The sequence below is a fragment of the Notolepis coatsorum genome (assembly GCF_963971535.1).
Source record: "Notolepis coatsorum genome assembly, chromosome: 15".
In the NCBI taxonomy this organism is placed as follows: domain Eukaryota; kingdom Metazoa; phylum Chordata; class Actinopteri; order Aulopiformes; family Paralepididae; genus Notolepis; species Notolepis coatsorum.
The window spans coordinates 96,343,819-96,363,199 of NC_140179.1; the positions used below are offsets into that span (position 1 = coordinate 96,343,819).

Below are 19,381 nucleotides of genomic sequence, written 5' to 3' on the forward strand. Positions count from 1 at the left end.
AGAAAAGGAGTCTGCTCCAGGATGCTTGTCAACTTTACAACAAATCCTCAGTCTCATAATATGATATATTATATGTACATAGTGTTATATTTTGTGTTATTCCATATTACTACTTCTTTTCTTTTTTCTCTATTCTACTTGCATGACTAGTGCTCTAATATGTCTCTCGTCCAACACGTTTCATTGTACCGTTGACCTTGTGTTAACATTATGACTAATAAAAAGAAACCCTGGGAGTCAGAGAGATTATAACTGATAATTATTATTATTCCATTCCCTCTGAACTATTAACTGTACTCTGGTTTGTGTCTGAAACAGGAAGTGTTGAATTATTCATCTAGACAATGAGAGCTAGCATGGAGGGGGGGTTCTGGGACACTGTCACTAATAGGGGTGTAACAATGCATCGATTTGAATATGTTAGAATCGATTATAATCTGTTTACTGTTTATTTTATTTTTTGTATTGTTTTTATTGACCTATAGTCCATTCATGCTGAGTGAATCAGTTCCCCCAGCCACATTTGTGTATTCAACATTTTTGGGGGAATTAACTGATAGAAAATGTATAGAAAATGCATCGAAAATGTATCGAATCTAATCGAATTGTGGTCAAATGAAGAGATGTCATGATGCATTGAATCGTTGCCTGAATAATCGTAATCGAAATTAATCGTTGTGAGGTTGCATCATTACACCCCTAGTTACTAATTGTCGGGCCTTATGTTGGTATTGTCAATATCTGAGGCTCACATCAAAGGGGCACAAGTCTTTTTGGGGGCGTTATGGGCAACACATCCACAGTGTGTAGTTCCATAGTACATGTAGTTATTAGATTAGATTGTACTTTATTGTCATCATCATCATCATCATCATCATTATAGGCATGTTAGACTTTCTTTTAGCAATGGTAATAGTTTCTTCATTGGGCATTTATCCTTATGATTAGGGCACAAGTATCTTGTGTTTTATTATAAATTTGTCAAAGGCAATATGCACTGGGTAAAAGTCTGATGGAATAAATGGAATGCCTCTTCAGACAAAACTTGTCTTTATTCTTTTATACATAATATATCAGATTTCTCTGATCTCTGTGATACAGAGATTCAGATCAAGAAAATGTAAGTAATAGCCTACTATAGCAATATAATGCTTGGAAAGAATAGGATAATCACTGTCATAAAATATTGATCACGTTCATTGATCATGATGAGGTATATACCATTAATTTGCTTCTATCAAATCAACACAGAGCATTGTGATTAGGATAATATTCATACATGTGTTGTTCTGATTAAGGGCTGGCAGCCTGGCACTAGCAACACCGATGAGGTATTTTCTCATTAGTGTGCACTCTCTCATTCTCTCTTCCCCTCTTCCTCCTCATCACTCTCTCTTACATCCCTATCTCCAGAAAGAGTTGTTCCCAATAGTCCCTACACCTCGTCACCCCTGCGTACCCCTCACAGAAACCCCGTAGCATCTCCCACAGCGGCACGTCCATGTATACGTGAACCATCACCATTCCTTTGAGCTCCCCCTTCGCCCTTGCACTCTCAAAATGGCCGACAATTGCCCGCCGCGCCGACAGCGGGTCCGTCCCGAACATGTCGACATTCAACCGCATGGACCCTCCCTCATACGCGATCGGATACGGAGGGGTGTGAAAGCTCAGAAAGGCGGGCGCTTCCTGACTGTCGGCCAACCAATAGAGGCCACGCCTCCCCAGGATCTCCAAGTTGCCTTCCATTGGTCGCAATGGCTGCCAGTCTTGGATGATGACGCCACCGGGGAGTTGGATCCTGGAGGGGAGTTCGGGGTCCAGGAGAATGCTCTTCACATGCTCTTCTGGCAGGGGAACCGATTCCGCTACGGACACACCTGAGTCACTTCCTGTTTGCATGGAATGTAGTTTTTTCTTCAGGTGAGAGAGGAAACCATCAAAATTCTCTGCTTCACCAACTAGAGACAGGACAGCCTGTAGAGGAGGAAGAGAGAGAGAGAGAGAGAGAGAGAGAGAGAGAGAGAGAGAGAGAGAGAGACCTTTCATATTTGTGGTGTCCCATTTTATTCTGTACATCCCGAATCATTTACATTGACATCTTTTTTTCCCCACAGCATGCAGGACCGCCTGCATTATTGGCTTTTTGTGGCCAATTTTGGACACTCACCCACTCATACATGGAGGGACATTCCGAGGGACGTTTTCATCACCTCGAATGGCACAAGTGAATGGAAGTGGATACGAACCAACTAGTCTAGCTGTTGGGCAAAAACACTTCTCCCGGAGTTTTAAGCTTACGGTAGGCTAGTGGTCCGTATCTGCTTCCATTCATTTGTGCTAAGCTAGGCTAGATAGCAGCCGGATAGCTTTCTACTTAATGCACAGAGAGGAAATTGGTATCTATCTTCTTGTCTGACTCTGGAGAAGACTGTAAGCACATTTCCCATCATTTTGGCATGCTACTTTTACCCTCTAAACTCTAAAGACTACATAGACAAATGTTTGCCTGGACATAGTGTTATATTTTTGCCAATTCTGAGCTTATGCTTTGAGTCAGTATCAAGTGTTATCTGTTATCTTTTATGATTCAGGGGAACCTACCCTTTATTTCTACTGCAGTTTAAAGTCACCATCATACATTACCTTTGTGTGGGGATACAATAAAAAAAGAGACGGCCAGTGAATTTATTTAGTGTTTTGTTGAATAGCTCCATAGTTTAACAGGGAATTATATATTTTTTCAACATGGAACGTTCTATTTAGATGTTTTGAACCTCCATGTAAAATGTGGTGCAAATACACATTTTCCTCAGTGAGTAACAGCCATTTATTTGGATATTGTTCTGGGGGCAAGGGTAATGGTCCTCATTCACGAACCGACTTACGAGAAAAGTTAGGAGTAAATTTCATGCTCTGGGATTCCCTCTTAGCCATAATAATAAATATGACAATATTTGTATCATCAAAAATTACGGCAAATGACAGTGAATAAATAAATAAATAATAACTAAACTCAATAGTGCAGACATTGCTATAGTGGAATAGAATGGACACATCTACATTCTGCTCTCAGCACACCCCATTCCTTTCATGTACAGTAGGCTATATATATAATAATATATATTATAAATCTATAGTTTATTAGCAATGACGCACTAATGTATGTTACGTACGTTTTATTGTACTTGTGCTGTATAATGACAATACATTTGAATCTAATCAAATCTAATTTTGATCAGTCGCAAATCGCTTCCGCGCTACCTGTTGAATATGGGGGTCAGCACAACCGAGATGCAATGCTTAACCTCTCCCTTCCGGTATAAGGAGCTGGTGGGGTGTTTCTGTCTGCAAATTCAGGTGTACGAGAACACTCTTTCAGTTGAAGAATGAGTGACGTTCTTCATTCAGCTATGATAATTTTGGCCACTTAAGAGCACTTCTCTACTGGTTCAGGAATCCGGACGAGGACTATCTTAGGTTATATTTCATTATACTGACATCGCGTTTCGCTCTGCCATAATGAGATATCGTCTCCATGCACCTATTGTGCATGTGAATAATTTACACATGCACGTCACTTGCACGTGACCACGCCTACTCCCATGTGTTCCTTCAAAACACAGGAAGTGGTCACGCATTGTTATGAAGCGAAAGGAGAAATTACACAATGTTGGACTTTCGCCGGAGGTTCGCTAGCCCCCGGACCCTCCTCGGTGTGTCCAGACGGAACGGCGGCCCTATTCTGATTTGTCCTCGATTGGCAGTGGACCGACGGACTTCGCGCGACAGTCGGCGGTCGAGCTACGTCGCGCTCAGGTAGGGCCGACACTGGCAGGTTTTGGTACTAGCATGTTCACTACTGCTCGTTGTCCCGTGAGATGACCGGGCGGTGTGATGGCGCGGGGGGCTTTGTATTTGGATGAATGTGGTCACCATGACACGTTGTTAAATGTTTTTCCAATTATCATGGCGTGCGCAGCTACTGCTAATGCTAATGCCTTCGGGACGCCGCTCCCATATGCTTCGCGGGGACTATTTCCAGTGTTCCCCCCGCTTAACCCTTACATTACTGAAGGTCAATCGGTGTCTAATGTTGGGGGTTTGGCTGAGGCTTATTTACCCTTTACACGGGTGGATGGTCTGACGACGGGGCTCAGGACAGGCGCGCCGTGCTTAGAGAAGCAGGTGGCATCGGCCCTTTGCCCTGACATGGTAGAGCGGTATCCCGCCTGGAAGCCGACGCCAAGGGGCGAGTATCGCGATAGTATCGTATTGCGAGGTCTCTGGCGATTCCCACCCCTAGTGTGGACCACGGAGTGCTCTGTCACACGTGGTCCCACTTGCACTGTGCGTACTAGGGTGACTGGTCCCTTTTTCGCACATTTGTTGTAGTTGACTGCCTCCCCCCCCTCGTTAGGACGGGCGGGTGGATGGGACTCCCCTCCTCCCTGGCAGGGGCTTAGGGGGTGCATTTGACGTGGCCACGCGTCCGCTCTGCCCCTTTGATCACATTGTGGCAGAGCGAGACGCAATGTCAGTATAATGAAATACAACAAAGGTTATTCTATAACCCTAGTTATATGAATACTGACAGAGCGTCTCGCTCTTCAGCGCCCTGTTTTTCTCGCATGGAATTCAGACTTGGAAGGGCGTGAGCGTGACCACTTCCTGTGTTTTGAAGGAACACACAGGAGTAGGCGTGGTCACGTGCAAGTGACGTGCATGTGTACATTTTTCACGTGCACAATAGGTGCATGGAGACGATATCTCATTATGGCAGAGCGAGACGCTCTGTCAGTATTCATATAACTAGGGTTAGGGTTAGGGTTAGGGAGCTTGGAAAGCTTGGGAAGGAGGCGAGTGTGTGGCCCCACCCCTGCTTATGTAGGTAAGCTGATGGGGGTGTGGCCAGACGGATGTTGGGATGTAAAGGTGCATTGTGGAATTTTTTATTCAGTGCGCATGCACAAGCGAGGTACAGTGCAGAGAGTGACGCCGAGCGTCACCATTACTCACAGAACTTGGTTATAGTTATAACCTATTGTTACATTTGCAACTATCAATTTATACATACAATTTGACCCTACCTTATCACATGGGAATGGGATACATGTCATACAAACACACACACATTACTCAACCACCCACCCCACCCCCACCACCACACTGACCCGTCGTGCCAGCACGGTGAACTTGGCCAGCTTCTCTGGTCCAGGGTCCTCCCCTCTGGTCATTCGCTTCATCTGGACGCTTGGGTTCAGCTGCCGGATGTAGCCATCAGCAAACCTACAGCCAAGCACATTTCACTGACTACTCCTTTAACCTCGTTAACCCTTTCACTGCCACACGACAGAAGGTTAACCCTTTACTATCACACAACAGACGTCGGTTGTGTGATAGTAAATGGTTAACCTTGTGTCGTGTAGCAGTGAAAGGGTTAACCGGCTGTCGTGTGGCAGTGGAAGGGTTAACCTTCTGTGTATTGTCGCAGTGAAAGGGTTAACTGTTTGGTAGTGCGGCGGTGAAAGGGTTAAGCCCTAGCCCTATTTTCTGAAAATCCGCCGGCTTGAGTAAATTGTGAGCTCGTTCAGCACCTTCTTGAGATCACGTGTACAAAAAATCTAAGTAAATGAATAAAGGGAAGATGAAAATGGAGGACCCTGATGTAAACAAGACGAAAGTCTTTTTCTGGTCTGCATCCTCTTAGCAGTTGTTTGTATTGAGCCGTACTGTATTGTACCCATTCTGTAATCTGTTAATAAAGTTTTCAATCGGGGTGCCGGGGTGGCGCACCACGTACAGCGCTGCGGTACAACGCGGCCGTCCCGGGTTCGACTACCGGACCTGGCGACCTTTGCCGAATGTCTTCCCCCCTCTATCTCCCATACTTCCTCTCTCTCTCTCTCTTCCGGACTGCCCGGTAGCAAAAACCAATAAAATATCTACCAAAAACATAATTACAAAAATGTATACATAAATAAAGTTTTCAATCAATCAATCAATGATTAAACAGAAGGTTTTGTAGATACAGTACAAAATTATGCCATCCGGACCCATGCAATTTGAAATATTATTATAGAATATAGAATAGTATTGCCTATAAATGACCAATAGCAGAGTTCAATTTGGGTTTTAGTCTGGTCAGTTTGGGGCAAATATGGGGTCAAGGCTGCAAATCATGATTAACATTTGAGCCAATGTTTTTCTGTTCATTTAGGGTCCAATAAAGAAAAAAATGCAAAGAGCCCAAAAAATTTGGTAGGCGAAGTCTCTGAAATGGCCACGCCCACTTTTTATACCTGCAATTCTGTATCTCAGCTCCTGAAGGTCGCACAGAGTTGATTTTGGGCTCAAAAGATGTGGGAATGACACATTTATATTAGTGTTATGAAACATATGCCCTAAAACCTTTACTTTTTGAGATATTCATGAAAAACCTTTTTTTCTTTATCTCTGAATTGATCAGCGCCCAAGCCACTTCAGCCAAATCTGCTCATGAAGGCCATGCAGATAGTTTGGGCCAAAGTTCTAAATCTACTCATGGGACATACTAGTGTTTAGGTTGAGGCTTTGTTAGAAGATGAGGACCCCAACAACCACCCAAGAAACAAAGCAAACCACTTGAATTCCAAAAAAACTTTATTTGAACACATCACACATCCCATCACACGGGATTCAAACACTTGCTGAGGCACTTGCAATAAATGAGACATTTCATCCCCCTGCCAGCACAAGAACATGAGGTGCATTTATTAGATCTGCAGCTACACACCCCTGTTACCTGAGAGAATGTGTTGTTACCTGAGAGAATGTGTCTCCTGCGGAAACTGTGCTCCACTTGACGAAGAGTTCCTCCCCATCGGTAGTCCATCCCCATTCAACAACCGGGGGACAAGGGAGTTGTAGAAGGCTGTTCCCCCACAGCCATCCTGCCTGGAATGTAGCTCTCAACAGATGCTGTAGAAGTGCATCCTGGCTTGGGGGCAGGTCTCGCAGCTCATCTTTAACTGAGTGCTTGAACAGCTGGAATCTGATTCCATCTATACTTGCAGAGTCGTACAGTCCAGCCTTGTTGTACCAGCTCATTACCCAGGGTTCAATAACTTCCATGCTCTTCTTAACAGTCTCGATACTAGGGCAGCAACTTAGTCCTCTCAATGCAGCAGTGAGCTCTGTCAACTTACTGTGGTTCATCCAGGCTTTGAATTGAGCATTCTTTGAGTGACCAAAGAAGGCGCTCACAGAATCACAGCCACTGAAAGAATGGAACACAGGCATGGCATCAGCCACATCTCCACCAAGCTTCTTGTGTGCTTCTGTGATTGAGAACTGCCGTTTGTCCGGAACAGCAAAGTCAACGATAAGTTGCAAATCACAACATACTGACAGGAACTTTGTAGTGAACCCTAGTAGGATGACATCGGAGTCGACTATTCTAACCGTAACTGACTTGATCCCCTTGTTTAGCATGTCCATCACATGGCAAATGATGCGGTTGTCAGCCTCCTCAAGCATCTCTATGCGGTCATAAAGCTGGATCTCAAAATCTTCGCCAAAGTTTGCAAGGATCTTCCTGCCGTAGGTGATGCTGAACTCCTTGCTCCAGTTCCATGCATGTTCCTTAGCAATCCTGGCGAACATTAAATTCAGGGCTACCTTGTTGTCTTGATTAGACAGAAAACCTTCAAAGAATTGGTTAGATTCCGGCACGGTGTCATTCTCACTGAAGGCCATCTGTGAACTACCTGCTGACCCCCGATTCTTCCTAGTCGCAGTTTTAATGCTCATAGTCTGGTAGAGGTCAGCCACAATGTCAATACGATTTGCTCCCTTCTCATGACCAATCTTGGCAATGCTGTTCAACACCTTGATGACAAAGTCCCGGAATGTCATGCCTTTGGTGAGAGACTTCGCCATGATTCGTACTTGCACAGATAGATCTATCACAAGTCCCTCTGATGCTGTAGATTGAACTTAACATTTGAAACGCATACATTGTTGTCATACAGAAATACAGAATACTTTTATCCAAAATGCTTCTTACTGTTACTGTTAGAGACTGTGCTAGACAAGATAAGTATGAAATAAAATAGTATAGCATAAAATCTACGCTCTCTCATCCTGCTTTCCACAATGCGACAATATTATTAAACAGCAGCTCTGTCATTGAAGTGGGAAAAGTGAGCCGTATTGTATATTAGTACATTGCATAGTATATTGTATATTGTATGGTAACTCAGTTACTTCTATTCTGCATCGAACATTGTACATATGTCTATACTGAACAGCGTGACCTCTATTTTTACTTCTATTTTACATGCTATACTATTTTATTTCATACTTATCTTGTCTAGCACAGTCTCTAACAGTAACAATAAGAAGCATTTTGGATAAAAGTATTCTGTACTTCTGTATGACAACAATGTATGCCTTTCAAATGTTAAATGATAAATGATTAAATGATACACACTGAAATCTACGCTCTCTCATCCTGCTTTCCACAACGCGACAATATTATTAAACAGCAGCTCTGTCATTGAAGTGGGAAAAGTGAGCATTAAACAGCAGCTCTGTCATTGAAGTGGGAAAAGTGATTAAACAGCAGCGCGTCTGCACTCAGAAGATGGCGCGACAATATTGCTCTGGCGTTGAAGTGGGAAAGCGGCAGTGAAGTCTGCCGCTGCCGCGGGGCGTGCCACGGCGTGTCACGTGGCCGTTGCGGCCAATCAGGCGAACCCGGAAACCGAAATCCGACTAAATCCGTTGCGCACCATGTGAAAACGATTTTTCACAAATATCTGAAAAAGTAAAGGTTTTAGAGTCTATGTTTGTTCAGAACACTAATATAAATGTGGTGTTTCCGCAGCTTTTGAGCCCAAAATCAACTCTCTGCGACCTTCAGGAGCCAAGATACAAAATTCCAGGCCTAAAAAGTGGCCGTGGCCTAGCACATTTTTTGGGCTCCTTGCATTTTTTTGTTTATCAGGCCCTAAATGAACAGAAAAACATTGGCTCAAATGTTAATCATTATTTGCAGCCATTTTGCCTATTTTGACTATTTAGTATCACCAGGCGTGCAGCAAGAACCGTAAATGAAATCTACTGTAAATACAGTCACTTTTTATTATGGAAACTGGCCTGCCATTTTGAATCGGATTGCAACGTGGATTTTTGCTAAACGTTCACAGAAAGGTAGATAAACTAACTGTGTTCCAATTCATGCCAATAATGTTCAGTTTTGTGGTAGATAATCCCGAAAAATAAGATAAATTAAAAAGTCATTTGATTGACATGAGCTGGCTTGAGCTGGGTACAGCACTTTGGTCAACTTTGTTGTTTTAAATGTGCTTTATAAATAAAGTGGATTGGATTGGATTGGATTGGATTGGATTGGATTGAGCTGGGTAGTGTCGTTTTTTGAAATTCCGACGCTCATTGAAAGCCCTGTCTGTCCTTCATCATAATGACTACAAACAAAATGGCGGCTCGCATTTATTACCGTCGATATTCGCTAGCTTATGAATACAATTCCTAAACTGATATTTCACTAATAACACTTTAACCTATTGGTAAACAAACTTATTGTTGAAAATATACACTATGACTGCTGTTTTGACAGGATTAGGGTCTTTACTATTGGCAAAAAAAAAAAAAAAACGTTAATCCATACAGTCTGGAGAGATGGATTTATGGCTTGGGTCCAGTACTGGACCGGTCGGGCTTAAGAGGTTAAAAGATCATTCCAATTATTTTTAAACCTAGACCCTATTTTTGGCTTCCGACCAAAATCACTTTTGCCTCTTTCAACAACTACCGTGGAAATATGCTTAAAGGTAGACTCTGTAATGTCGTCAAACAGTGACCTCTAGGCAAAAGACTATACTTTGTTTACATTTATTTTTGTTTTGGGCTGATGTGTGGATTGGAGTCAAGTGGGGATAGGGGGTGGGGTTGCTATTGGCCACACCTCAGGCTCTGCCAGGAGAGGTCTGGAGAAATGAACTGTATAATAAGTTACTAAACTCCAACCCAAAACCCATTCCCAAATAGTTATTTTCTGTAGCAGAACATTTCACAGGGAGCTGCTCGGTTAGGTCAAGCACACTGGATAACAGTCATGTGTCTTTAGGAAATATGGAAAGTTACATTTATTTGGTTTTAGTCATAGTTTTAAAGGTGCTTTAGATAACATTTTATGTTTTTTTTTTGGTAAAAAGGCCATCATTTCGTACACCAACCTCTGTATGACCCCTGCTACACCATGGCCTCTCTCCGAAGGACACACCCTTAGCCCCTCCACCACGACCGTCCTACCTTCATCCACAACCAGACCCGACTCCAGCGCCACCTAGAGGGAAGAAATTATTAAAATGAATTATAGATTTCACCCCCGGTGGCACATACAGAATAGAGGCAAAACAACAGACAAGATCAAGTTTCAAGTTTCTTTAATAGTTGTCATACAGAAGTACAGAATACTTTTATACAAAATGCTTCTTACTGTTACGCTCCAGAGACTGTGCAAGACAAGATAAGTATGAAATAAAATAACATAGTATAGCATGTAAATTAGAAGTAAAAAAAAATGAGGTCACAGTGTTCAGTATAGACATATGTACAATGTTCGATGCAGAATAGACGTAACTGAGTTACCATATAATATACAATACTATTGTTACGAAGGATCAGATTAAACCGAATATATATATTTATTACTTGAGATATATTGTATAGTATTTGTATATCGTCTGATATCCCTTGTATATTCTTTGTACATATACACGAAATATCCCTTTACCTAGTACAGACCATAATATTTCGTTCTCCTATTGGACAGCGATCCCCTAGGCGCCACGGCCATACCCCCAATGTCTAGTTCAAAGTCACCGCCAAAGACATGCCTGGACATGACCGGCTCTGCGCAAGAATACGGGACAGAAATAAGGCTGGTACTAGATTGTTCACCTAACGTATAAATATGGCGCAGGTGAATACAGCAGTATGTTAACCAATAAGTTGAAGCCTCACACCACGATACAACGTGCTGTGAAGTGGGCCCGTTTTGCCCCGAAATAGAGCCTTGAGGCCGCGTGCGAATTGATAGCTGAAGTGTCAGAGTTTAACGCTGTATCGTCGAGTTCGACCTATTCTATTATTAAGTAATAGTCTATTATGTATAGTGTATCGTGCGGCTACCGTTCTACAGTGACCAGCATTACCAACGCTTCCTCGTACCGAGCTAGTGTGCTTATCCAGGCTGGGCGGCTTAACCTGGTGCCGTCATCCGAGGAGCCCTAGACGAGAACCGTGTGGATATGTACACTGGATAACCTACACCTTTTCGGCTGGATTATATTTGCTTTGGTCCTGTAGCTGATGGAGCGGAGAATCGTCTACACCCACAATTGTGTGGGATTTACCCTGTGAGGAGCAACGTCGAGCCCGCCTCTAGGACGCCTGAGGCTGGCTAGCTTTCCTCCATGCGGCACTGCATACCGGAGAATAGCTGTTGTTCGTCTGCGGATCAAGAGATTATTGCACTGTCTCCTGTACCTGGAGTCTCCTTATTCCTCGTTGACCCAGACTTTCGCTACCGACAAATCCTCTCCCCTGCTGGCCTACAACCGGAGGGACCCTATTAGTATCTCCAGCTGCCCTACTAGTGTACCATATATATAATTCTTATGATACAGGTGGTATTAATTATCTCCTGCGTAATATGCTCATGGACTTACGCTCTTGACCTATTCATGCACATTCTTCGCCTTACAAGCGCAACTCTCAATCTTGATAAGTAAAGTAATGTAAGATAATCTTCGTGCTGCTAATAAATATTCTTCTAAACAAGTATTTGTTGTGAAGCCGTGTTATTGTGGATGTGTTCATCTCATATACCTGTGTACTGTATGGCCACTAGTAATGTACATAAGTCAGTAGTGGTTTAATGATACCATACTTATTCAATACAGTCAGGGAATTGTACCCCTCAGTTAAAATTGGTCCTTCGAGCCGGAGGGTAATTAGCGTAATATTAATATAATATTAATATTAACATGGCCAATGATGAACACTCCACAAACGGTTCTCCTAAGCTAGATCGCCCGGAGCGCAGACGGCAGCCACCTCGTTACCTAGAGGACTACGCTGCCAGTCTACTACCTAGCTTTATACAGACGTTAAACGCGGAAAAAGCGGATAGTAAAAGTATGTCAAACCCTACCGAACAGGCGACCCTGCCAGTAGAGACCCTAGTGGGTTCTAACGTAACTGACCAAGCTCACGGGGGGGACCAGGAGGGACCTGACATGACTTTACCCCCCGCCAACGTTGACGAGGCAGTCCCCGGAGAGCTCCAGGATAAAGAAAGCCCTCCAGGGACGGAGCCCGACCCACCACCAGAAGAGACGCGCACCCAGGAGATGGACCTCCTCGGAGCGCGACAGGAGAACGGATCTCCAACGAGCACTACCAGAAGCCGATCACCTCCATCAGTGTCTTCCCCCAGCGAGGCGGACAAGATGCTGGCGCAGGCCTTTATCACCACCCTGGCAGCCTCCACTGAACGCGATCGACTCCAAGCACAGACGCTTAGCGAGCGCGAACATTCTTCCATGGAACAAGAGCGCCTCCGCGCGCAACACCAAAGTGAGCGCGAACACTCTACCATGGAAAGAGACCGCCTGCAGGCTCAACAAGTAAGTGAGCGCGAACAATCTGCAGACCAAAGAGAACGCTTCCACGCGCAACTCCAAGCGCAAGCCCTTAGTGAACGCGAACACTCTGCGATCGAGCGCGAGCGCTTCCAGGCGCAGCAAAGGAGTGACGACGACCGCATACGCCTAGAGACTAGACGCCTCCAGACGGAAGAGAATATGGAAAGAGACCGCGCCGAAGCCCAGCGCGCCGCCGCCGATGCACAGCGTGGAGCCGCCAATGCACAGCGCGACGCAGCCCAAGCCCAGCGCGAAGCAGAGCGCGACCTCGCTCACATCAAGCGCGAAGCCGAGCGCGACCGATTACAAGCGCAGATAATGGAGCAACTGATTGCCAGGGCAACCCCCCCTCCCTCCGCACGGAGCTCCAGGGCCTCGTCAAGACAAGGGTCTAGGGCACCCTCCCCTACCCGATCAAGCGACCCTGAGCCCGGCCAACCGAAAGAGCCTATACACCTCTCCGAACCCCCTCCCCGACCGGTCCATGCGAGACCCAGCAACAGGGAAGAACCGGCCTACGCCGCTGAGAGACTAAATAGACGATTACAGGATCTAGACGACCTGGCAGAGGAAGAAGAAGAGGGAGAGGAGGAAAGTCAAGCCCAACAGCAGCATCGTACTCCACAGGACCAGGAGGTCCAGTACAGCCCAGACTTTACCCCCGCGGCTCTGCGCTACAGACCCCCGATTCAATTCACGGGTGAGCTTGACGCACGACCAGCCCCGAGGAACAGCACCTGGGTACACGGGCCTTGGTACCCGACAGGTACCAGCCCACCACGACACATAAGAGGAGACTCGCCTAGGAGGCCTCTCCCCCAACGCTCACCGATGCGCCAGCCATCCATGGCATCGTACCTTGGCACACCGACGTTCCCGGACTTCACACACGAGAACAGAGCACAGTACACAGAGCTACGAATGTGCCTAGAGACAATGATGTCCAATGTACCAGATGAACCGTACATGTATGCTATCCTACTCAAGCACCTGAAGGTGCCCAGAGCGCACAATATAGCGCTGGCATATTCCAACTCTACTACCCCATACACCGCGGCTCTAGTAGCCCTCGACCAACGTTATGGACGCATATGGGACTACGTAATACAAGAGATAAGGAATATTGATCGTCTACCCCCAGCCACAGACAATCGCTCACTAGATGACCTCTCTATCAAGGTACAATCCCTGGTAGGGATGCTGGGGGCACAAAAGGAAAAGGGTATGCACGAACTGTACGCAAACTCTAATGTTGAGAGAATATTAAAGAAGCTTCCGCCCGCCCGACAAGAGCGCTTCAGGCGGCAAAGGGACCACCGTGATCCTAACGGTCCCGAGCCATCCCTCCTAGACCTAGCCGACTTCCTGGCGAGAGAGGTCAGCAGCCTACGATTGGATACGTTCATGCGGAGCGCGCCAAGCTCCAGAGAGGGACCTAGGAGATCAAACGATGGCCGCAGGCTGGTGACCGTCATGCACCAAGCCGAATCAGTACCGCGCAACAAGAACCACAGTACCCCCTCGATGAAAGAGAAGTGGAAGATTGTATGCCCGTACTGCGAAAAGGAACACTGGCTGTCACACTGTGACACGTTCAAGAAGATAACCGCCGACGAGGTGAGTCAATGGATAAAGTCCAACCGCCGCTGTTACCAATGTGCGCGCAGTCACATGGCAGCCGAGTGCCGCTTAAAGAAGAGGTGTAGTCGGTGTGACGGAGCCCACTTGGACGTTTTACATGACAGTAACAGAAGAAAGCCTGCACCCTCAAGCAGCACAAAGGCAAGTGTTATGTACATTGACCCCGCCAGCAGCGGGGGCGCCCGGGTGCTCTTGAAGGTGGTCCGCGTAACACTGAGTTACGAGGACAAGGTCATGGACACCTACGCCGTCCTTGACAACGGGTCAGAGAAGACCCTTCTCCTCGCGTCCGCTGTGGCCTAGCTGGGGCTGCGGGGGAGCGAAGAAACGATGACGATTCGGACTATAAGAAGAGACCTGAAGACGATCAAGGGTGAGAACGTCTCCTTCACTATCGCAGCAAGCGGGCAGCCAGAGAGACGGTATAGGATCACTAACGCTTTCACCAGCCAAGACATAGGCCTGTCGCAGTACACCTACCCCATCGCCAAGCTGATGGACAAATACGTGCACCTGCGTCAACTACCTATACCGCTCATAGACGGTGCCACCCCGACCCTGCTGATAGGATCCGACCATGCACACCTCATCGTCCCGATGGACCGGGTCCACACTGGGCCCAGAGGCTGTCCAGCAGCAGTCGAGACCCGCTTAGGATGGACACTACAAGGCCCCCTCTCCAGGTCTCCCAACCGAACAGCAGCCACTCGCTGCCTCCACTCCAGAGTGACAGAAGAAGACACCACCCTCCTACAGCACGTTGAGAGGCTATGGACACTAGAGACAATGCCCTTTAAGAACGAAAAGAAACACATTCGTTCCAAGGAAGACATTTATGCTATAGCCCTCCTCGAGCAGGGGACAAAGAGAGTCAAAGTCAACGGAGTGATGAGATACGCAACTCCACTCCTGAGGCGAGAGGGTATGCCTACCTTCCACGCCCCAAAAGAAGTGACGGAGCGGTATCTATCGAACACAGAGCGGCGCCTAGCCAGAGACCCCGCTCAAGCTACTGTGTACCGCGCTGAGATTGACAAGCATAAAGAGAATTGACATTAAAGAGGCCGATCAGACGACCGAATCATGGTACGTGCCGCACCACAAAGTCCACCACAACGGCAAGGATCGTATTGTGTTTAACTGCAGCTACCAGATCGGATCACAAAATCTGAATAAAGAGCTCTTGCCCGGCCCAACACTCGGCCCCTCTCTACTGGGCGTGTTGCTACGTTTCCGCCAGAACAAGGTGGCCATCAGCGGCGACATCAAAGGGATGTTCCTGCAGGTGCGACTAGTGGAAGAGGACAAGCCCCTGCTGCGGTTCTTATGGAGAGAGAGGATCGGGGATGAGCAACCATCCATCTATCAATGGGAAGTCCTCCCTTTCGGAACCACATGCAGCCCATGCTGTGCTACGTTCGCACTGCAAAAACACGTCGCAGAGGACCCAGCAGCTGATGAAGAGGTCCGACAAAGTGTAGGAAATAGTTTCTACGTGGACAACTGTCTGCAAAGCGTCTCGAAGCCAGAAGAAGCCGAGGCCCTCCTACTCAAGGCGGCTTTGATCTCCGGCAGTGGGCCAGCAGCGACCCTCAAGTATTGCGCAGCCTCTCCCCAGAGGACAAGGCAGCAAGCAGCGAGACCTGGATGGCGACCATCCCAGGAGAAGCCCAAGAAATGACATTAGGACTAGTCTGGCGCTTCAAAACAGACTCGCTACATTATAAACACACACCCCTGACCAAGGAGCAGGGAAGGTCGACTTCACTACCGACCACAAGACGGAGTGTATACAGAACACTCGCCAGACAATATGACCCGTTGGGATGTATTCTACCTTACACCACCAGGGCAAAGATGATTGTGCGAGCGCTATGGGACAAGGACCAGGGCTGGGACGATCCCATACCCGAACACCTTGCCTCCACATGGAGAGAGTGGGAGACAGAACTCAGCTCGCTCCCAGGTGTCAACATACGCCGCAGCTACTTCCCACCCACAGTGAGGCCGGAGACGTGTCAGATGGACCTGCACGTCTTCAGCGACGCCTCCGAAGTAGCCTACGGTTCGGTGGCCTACTTGCGGGCCCGAGAGCAGGGAGGAGAAATACATACTGCCTTCATCCTGGCTTGCTCAAGAATAGCCCCCCGCAAGCAACAATCTATCCCGCGTCTAGAGCTCTGCGCAGCCCTAGCAGGAGCGCAACTCGCCACGTTAATCCAACGTGAACTCACCATCCCGGTGCAAAGAACAATCCTGTGGTCAGACTCCATGACCGTACTCACATGGATCCAGTCCGATTCGTGTAGATACAAGGTCTTCGTGGGAGTCAGAATCACAGAGATCCAAGACTTAACAGAAGCAGCATGCTGGAGGTATGTGGACACAAAACAGAACCCAGCTGACGTCATCACACGGGGAATGTCCCTGGATGACCTCACCCGTCACAATCTCTATAGTGACGGTCCCGAGTTCCTCAAGCTCCCGGAAGAAGAGTGGCCTACACCCACCCTACGGGAGGCGAGTGAAGAGGAGGCAGAGAAGAAGAAATCTATGTTCTGTGGGTTGACACACACACTCGTCCCCACAGATCCCAACATAGACGACTGCCCCACCCTTGAGAGTGCGCAGTTAAAGACATTCCTGTGGCACCACCCAGAGGTTCCGTCCACTACTGACATTACTGCAGCTAACTACGAAGAAGCAGAACTCCTTCTGCTACAGCGAGCCCAAAGAGACTCGTTCCCCGACGAGCTAGACTGTCTGCAGGGATCAAAGCCAGTCCCGTCAGACAGCAGACTGCTCCACTTGGCCCCTGAGAGCGACGCCCATAATCTCATCAGAGTGGGTGGTCGTCTGAGGAGAGCCCCAGACTTAACGGATGACGTCAAGTACCCGATAGTCTTAAACAGCCGACACAAGGTCACAGAGCTCATCATAAAGAAATACGACGAGGACGTGCACCACGCCGGGGCAGAGAGAGTCTTCGCGGAGATAAGACGTCGCTATTGGATACTGCAAGGAAGAGAAGCAGTACGACGCTAGACTGCTGTCTAGACTGTCGCAAGTGGCGAGCACAGCCCAGTATACCCCGGATGGCTGACCTACCCCCCTGGCGCCTCCGACTCGGCGACAAGCCCTTTCACTCCACCGGTATGGACTGTTTCGGCCCGCTGTATGTAAAGAAAGGAAGAGGGACGGAGAAGCGGTGGGGTATTGTATTCAAATGCATGACCACCCGAGCGATACACATAGAACTCCTTCCAACCATGAGTACGGACTCATTCCTTATGGCCTTCCGGAGATTCACATCGCGGAAAGGAAAACCGTCTATATTATTGTCTGATCACGGGACAAACTTCAAAGGCGGAGAAAGAGAGCTGAGAGAGAGCTTCCAAGCTATGGGCCCAGAACTTAAGACCCACCTCGCTCCATCTCAGATTGATTTCCAGTTTAACCCCCCGAATGCACCTCACTTCGGTGGAACTTGGGAACGAGAAGTACGTTCAATAAAGACAGCCCTGTACGCCGTGCTTGGGGCCCAGACCGTGGCGGAAGAAGTCCTCACGACAGTCGTCACGGAGATCGAGGGAGTATTGAACTCAAAGCCCCTCGGTTACGTCTCAAGTGATGTAGCAGATGTCGACCCAGTCACCCCCAACACTCTCTTGATGGGGCGGCTGGACCCCGCGCTCCCACAGACAGTGTACAGACCTGAAGAAGCGAACGGCCGAAGAATGTGGAGGTACAGTCAAGTATTGGCTGACAAGTTTTGGAACAGTTTCCTCCTCCACTATCTACCGTCTCTACAGACCCGTCAGAAATGGGTGAAAGAAAGAGACAATTTGACGGAAGGTACAGTCGTCATGATTATCGACCAGTCACTACCCCGAGCTATGTGGCCGGCCGGCCACGTAAGCAAAGTGATCACTGGTGCCGACGGAAAGGTCAGAGCGGCAGAAGTGCTCGTCCAAGGGCGGACATACACCCGACCCGTGGCGAGGCTGATAGAGTTGCCAAGGCTCCCCGACTCTCTTGATGATGACCATGACCCCCTGACTTTGTGAACTGCCCTACCCTCACAACGGACATTGAGTAGTGGACAGTGCGGTTAATCTGTCTCTGCTTATCTAATTAGGTGCAGACTAATTAGGAGGCGGCTGTTACGAAGGATCAGATTAAACCGAATATATATATTTATTACTTGAGATATATTGTATAGTATTTGTATATCGTCTGATATCCCTTGTATATTCTTTGTACATATACACGGAATATCCCTTTACCTAGTACAGACCATAATATTTCGTTCTCCTATTGGACAGCGATCCCCTAGGCGCCACGGCCATACCCCCAATGTCTAGTTCAAAGTCACCGCCAAAGACATGCCTGGACATGACCGGCTCTGCGCAAGAATACGGGACAGAAATAAGGCTGGTACTAGATTGTTCACCTAACGTATAAATACGGCGCAGGTGAATACAGCAGTATGTTAATCAATAAGTTGAAGCCTCACACCACGATACAACGTGCTGGGAAGTGGGCCCGTTTTGCCCCGAAATAGAGCCTTGAGACCGCGTGCGAATTGATAGCTGAAGTGTCAGAGTTTAACGCTGTATCGTCGAGTTCGACCTATTCTATTATTAAGTAATAGTCTATTATGTATAGTGTATCGTGCGGCTACCGTTCTACAGTGACCAGCATTACCAACGCTTCCTCGTACCGAGCTAGTGTGCTTATCCAGGCTGGGCGGCTTAACCTGGTGCCGTCATCCGAGGAGCCCTAGACGAGAACCGTGTGGATATGTACACTGGATAACCTACACCGGCGACTACAGAGCCCTTTTCGGCTGGATTATATTTGCTTTGGTCCTGTAGCTGATGGAGCGGAGAATCGTCTACACCCACAATTGTGTGGGATTTACCCTGTGAGGAGCAACGTCGAGCCCGCCTCTAGGACGCCTGAGGCTGGCTAGCTTTCCTCCATGCGGCACTGCATACCGGAGAATAGCTGTTGTTCGTCTG

At 47.4% G+C, this 19,381-nt stretch overlaps 1 protein-coding gene across 1 annotated transcript in view; it reads right to left on the reverse strand.

Moving 5' to 3' along the window:
• Positions 1-1,123: 1,123 nt before the first annotated feature.
• The window catches only part of LOC311241492 (putative N-acetyltransferase 16), a 29,032-nt gene continuing 10,774 nt past the window's right edge, over positions 1,124-19,381 (reverse strand). Inside the window, exons 3-5 of the mRNA XM_084330339.1 lie at positions 10,242-10,351; positions 5,175-5,289; positions 1,124-1,977 (exon numbers count right to left, since the gene is read on the reverse strand). Of these exons, the coding sequence (XP_084186465.1) occupies positions 1,396-1,977; positions 5,175-5,289; positions 10,242-10,351 (807 nt within the window). The 3' untranslated portion in view covers positions 1,124-1,395. The remainder of the gene's footprint in view (positions 1,978-5,174; positions 5,290-10,241; positions 10,352-19,381) is intronic.